The sequence below is a fragment of the Emiliania huxleyi genome, assembly GCF_000372725.1.
Source record: "Emiliania huxleyi CCMP1516 chromosome Unknown EMIHUscaffold_1703, whole genome shotgun sequence".
NCBI lineage: Eukaryota > Haptophyta > Isochrysidales > Noelaerhabdaceae > Emiliania > Emiliania huxleyi.
Window position 1 is genome coordinate 1 of NW_005200877.1, and position 4,553 is coordinate 4,553.

The following is a 4,553-nucleotide window of genomic DNA, read 5'->3' on the forward strand; positions in this document are numbered from 1 at the left end:
GCCGCGTCGGAGGCGGCTGTCCTTTGAAGTGGCCACCTGCGGGACCATTCCGAGAAGGCTCCGAGAAGGCTCCTAGAAGGCTCCCGAGGGAGGCGGAATGTGCTTCCAAGCGGCGACCAGCGCATTGCGGTTGCGAAACGATGCGGGAGCCGCCGCCTCGAGCTCGGAGAGGAGCGTCGCGGCGCGGTCGGCCATGGCGTTCCGTTTCTCGCGCCCGAACGCCGCCGACTGCTCCTCGATGTTGAGTGCGAGGAGCTGATAATCCCGCTCGATAGCCTCTCCAGCCTCTGCCACCTCGGCCTGCAGGTCCGATATGAAGCTGTCGATCGAGCGCTGGTCGCGGACCGCCTGCATGGCGGCGGCGGCGGCGTCTGAAGAGACCTTGTTGCGGAGGCTCTCGATGGCGTCGAGGAGCATCTCAAGCTCGAGGTTGTCTGCGTCATCCAGCGCCACGGCCGGTGGGCAGCGGCGAGGAGGCGCGACGTGCGGCAGTCGCAGCGGCGGGAGCAGAAGCAGGCAGCCGAGAGCCGTCGATAGAGCCATCGGCAGCGGATCGCACCGAATCACGCAGATTTCTTTTCACGGTTTCACGCAGAAAATAGGCTGTAAAAGAAATCCGCGGTGTCTTCCTTATAGCCGAATGGCCTCCCACCGTATCGGCGCCCGCGTCGCGGGCCTCTCGCCAGCGCAGCTGTGCGCCATCATCGAGGCGCAGGCGGGCGCGAGCGACGCCGCGCTGCGCGTGGCGGAGGAGCACGCCGCACGGCTCGTGGAGCAGCCCGAGTGGGTGCTCTCCGAGGTCCTCCTCTCGCCGGACCTCGCCCCGCACATCCTCGCCCAGCTGCCGACCAAGGAGCACGCCGTCAAGGGCACGTGCCGCGCGTGGCGCCGCGGCTGGAAGGAGACGCTGAAGAAGCGCGAGAGGCCGCGCCTGGTCGTGATCGGTGGCCACGACGGCATGGGCGAGTTTGTCAACTCGCTGGAGCGGTACGACCCGTCAACGAATGAGTGGGAGGGGGAGGAGGCAGTGGCGCCGATGCTGACGGCACGAAGGTATGTCGGCACGGCGGTGCTCGATGGCAAGCTGTACGCGGCGGGCGGCGTGAGCGAGGCTGACGGCGCAACTCTCAACCTGGTGGAGCGGTATGACTTTGAAACGAAAGCGTGGGAAGCGGTGGCGCCGATGGCGACAGCACGGGATTCTCACGCCATGGCGGTGCACGAGAATCACGGCATGGCGGTGCTCGACGGCAAGCTGTATGCTGTGGGAGGCTTCAACGACGACGACCAATTCCTCAGCTCGGTGGAGCGGTACGATCCGGCGTTGAGCGCGTGGGAGGCGGTGGCGCCGATGGCAGTCGCGCGGGAGGCTCCCGCCGTCGCGGTGCTTGACGGAAAGCTGTACGCTGTGGGCGGCGGCAATGACGATGACGGCTTCCTCAGCTCGGTCGAGCGGTACGATCCGGCGACGAAAGCGTGGGAGGCGGTGGCGCCGATGGGGGAGGAGCGGAGCAAGCCCGGCACGGTGGTGCTCGACGGCAAGCTCTATGCTGTGGGCGGGTACGACGCCGACGACGGCCACCTCAGCTCGGTGGAGCGGTACGATCCCGCGACAAACGCGTGGGAGGCGGTGGTGCCGATGGCAGAGGCGCGGATATATCACGCCGTGGCGGTGCTCGATGGCAAGCTGTACGCGGTGGGCGGACAGGATGCCGGCCACAACTCACTCAGCTCGGTGGAGCGGTACGACCCGGCGCTGGATGCGTGGGAGGCGCTGGCGCCGATGGCGGCGGTGCGAACGAATGGCTTCGCTGCCTTGATGTAGATGTAGTCACGCCGTTGCCACTGTGTGGAACGGGCTAGCTCAAGGTTGCGTTAGATTGTCAATGGAGAATGGCCGCGTTCTCGCCCCTTTCCTGTCCGCGTGGGTCTCAGAGGACGAATGAGCACCGGACCTTCGAGGACATCAAAGTCGGCCGCGCCCCACGGCTATCCCGCCGGCTCTCGAGTGTCGCAGCGCGACGCGCTTCACCCCTCGACTCCGCGCTGCGAGTCGATTGGGAGACGACGCTCGGCCACTGCCAACTCCACCCTGACGTGACGCACATGCGCCGAGTGTCCCCCCCGAGGGTGTCCTTGTATAGTATAGTTGGTTGCGAGTTAAAAAAAGCCCGTTCCGCACCCGCAGCCAGCACCAGTACACATGCCGTTCTGGTGCCCCTCGGCTGGCCAGAGGACGACTCACAATGCAAAATCGGAAAGACATCACGAGGGGCCGTATAAACGGCGCCGCAGCGGCCCGGGACACTAACAGTGAGTTGCTGCCACTCGCCCGGCCTCCTCCCCCTCGGGGTCGCCCGGAAAGTGGGCTTGCGCACCGGCGCCCCCCCCCAGCACGCCGACCCGAGGTGTACCCTCCGGCCACCTGGGAGGGGAGCGCTCTCCCTTTTTGGCCCATTGGCTTCACCATGATGGATACGGAGGTGGCCAGCCCTTGGTTGTGCACCTGCGGCGCGAAGAGGAGGTGATCTCGGCGGACGACGGCCATGCCGAGAGCGGGTCCAGCGCGGAAGAGGGTGCGCAGCGCGTCGCGGCCGCGCGCTTGGGAGCCGGGGGGATGGCCGGAGGGGGTGGGACGCCTGCATGTCCTCGAAGCTCCCAACCGCATACGCAAGCCGAGCCGCGAACGGCGGGGAGGGAGTTTTGGAGGGTCAGCCAAGGACGCGCATGGCGAGTGACAAACGAACGCAACCTGCCCCGTCGCTGGTTTCTCATCGTGGCAAGAGGAGGTGCGAGGGCGGGCTTTGTGGGTGAGCTCAAGGAAAAATGTTTGATTTTTTTAAGAAAGAAATATTAAGAAAGAAAGAAAACAGACGCCACACGCACTCTTCTCTCTCTCACCGCCACACAGAATCAGCTCTCGCTCTCCTTACCCCTGACGCCCCCACCAAGCTCCCGCTCTCCCGCCACCAGCGACAACTCGACGAGCGGGTCCGCCTTGAGCGAGCCCGCGCCACCGCCCAGCAGCATGCTCGCGCAGCGGCTGCTGGCACGGCCGCGCTGCTGCGCGTACAGCTTCATCGCGGACAGGACCCACGGCGTCTCGACGCCAGCCTTGAAGGCGCAGTCGTGCCCTGCATCCGCAAACGGCCTGCGCGCGCCGTCCTCGGCGCAGGCCGCCGTTGAGAACTGTACAAAGAAGGCCGGGTGCTGAGAGCCTGTGGCGCCGCCGCCGAGCGCCCCCTTGAAGCAGCCGCGCTCGTGCTGTGCGGTCAGCGGCGCCGGCCAGAAGGCGCCGTCGTTGGTGGCGGTGGTCAGCAGCAGCGGGGAGCGCGAGGAGACGGTACGCAAGTCGTGCTCCTAGAAGCCGAAGCGCTGTGATCAGAGACAAGGCGGGTGACCGCTCGCCTCCTCCGCAATGGTGCTCCTCCCACGTGGACGGCCAGGGAGGAGGGCCGAGCGGGCCGCAGATGCCCGGGTGCTGCGTGACGACGAGCCGGACGCCGACCTCGTGCGCAGCAGGCACGCGGACACCCGCCATGACTGCGCAGGTGCCGCCCATGCTGTGGCCCGCGAGGACGACGCTGCCCATGTCGACCCGCCCGTGCAGTGGCGAGCTCGCGTTCGAGGCGGCCGCGGAGGCATAGTCGAGTGCCCGGAGGATGTACTCACCATTGGTGTTGAGCGTGAGAGGGCGAGTGTCCCCGGACGGGCTCTCAATGTACGGAAAGGCGACGACAAAGCCGTGCGATGAGTAGAGCTCGAGGACGGGCAGGTACATCTCGATCTTTGCCGTGGCGCCGTGCATGAACACGAGGAGAGGGAAGGCGCGACGCGCCGTGGGGTGCAGCACCACGATAGGGCGGTGCATCCAAGTCGCGTTGAGTCGGACGGGCGAGCCAAACGGGCCTGGGCGGCTGCTGTTGAACGGCGGATGCCCGTCCGCACGCGGGCTGCAGTCTGGCCACTCGGTGGCGGCGGCAGCTGCAGCGGCGAGGAGGGTGGCGAGGAGAGACCTGCGCGCGAGCATAGTTTCCCGGCCGGGTTCGGACTTTTTGCGGGGTATGGTATGGTAGCCACGTACCCACCTCGAGACCATACCCCCCCGCCTGCTGACAGACCCAGCCTCCCGCCGACGGGACCATACCCCCCCCCCCCCCTCGCCCCACCGCCGGCCGCCTCACTGCTAGCTCCAGGACGCAGCTCGCAGGAGGCTGACACGCACACTAGATACGCGCGGATGGCCGCCGTGATTTTGGTTTTCTTTTTACTGCGAACGAAGCCGGCGCTGAAAGAAGCAAACACGGCGGGCGCGGGCATTTGGAAGTGCATACACGTACGTGTATGTACACACATATGCAGCGCGACCGCGGCGACGAGCTCGCCGCGGACGCGCCAATCATACTCGAGGGATGCTGCGAGTCCTGGTCGGTAATCGCGAAGGATGGCTCCAGCTTTCCGCTGACCTCACTGCCGCAACGCGTGGGTGGAGACTTTGATCTTTGTCCTCGGCCGAGATATGGACGACAGCACTGTCCTCGGCTGTCTGCCAG

At 66.4% G+C, this 4,553-nt stretch overlaps 3 protein-coding genes across 3 annotated transcripts; 1 reads left to right on the forward strand and 2 right to left on the reverse strand.

The window, feature by feature from the left end:
- Positions 1 to 72: 72 nt before the first annotated feature.
- EMIHUDRAFT_123015 (hypothetical protein) lies at positions 73 to 543 on the reverse strand (the record flags this gene model as incomplete). The annotated part of the gene is made up of 1 exon (XM_005784269.1): positions 73 to 543. One exon carries the CDS (start codon positions 541 to 543, stop codon positions 73 to 75), a length of 471 nt encoding a protein of 156 aa, XP_005784326.1.
- Positions 544 to 640: 97 nt separating this feature from the next.
- EMIHUDRAFT_253416 (hypothetical protein) lies at positions 641 to 2,311 on the forward strand (the record flags this gene model as incomplete). Its single annotated transcript, XM_005784270.1, has 2 exons — positions 641 to 873; positions 2,236 to 2,311. The coding sequence occupies 2 exons, from the start codon at positions 641 to 643 to the stop codon at positions 2,309 to 2,311; spliced, it is 309 nt and encodes a 102-aa protein (XP_005784327.1).
- Positions 2,312 to 2,913: 602 nt separating this feature from the next.
- EMIHUDRAFT_253417 (hypothetical protein) lies at positions 2,914 to 4,030 on the reverse strand (the record flags this gene model as incomplete). The annotated part of the gene is made up of 2 exons (XM_005784271.1): positions 2,914 to 3,360; positions 3,509 to 4,030. 2 exons carry the CDS (start codon positions 4,028 to 4,030, stop codon positions 2,914 to 2,916), a joined length of 969 nt encoding a protein of 322 aa, XP_005784328.1.
- Positions 4,031 to 4,553: the final 523 nt, after the last annotated feature.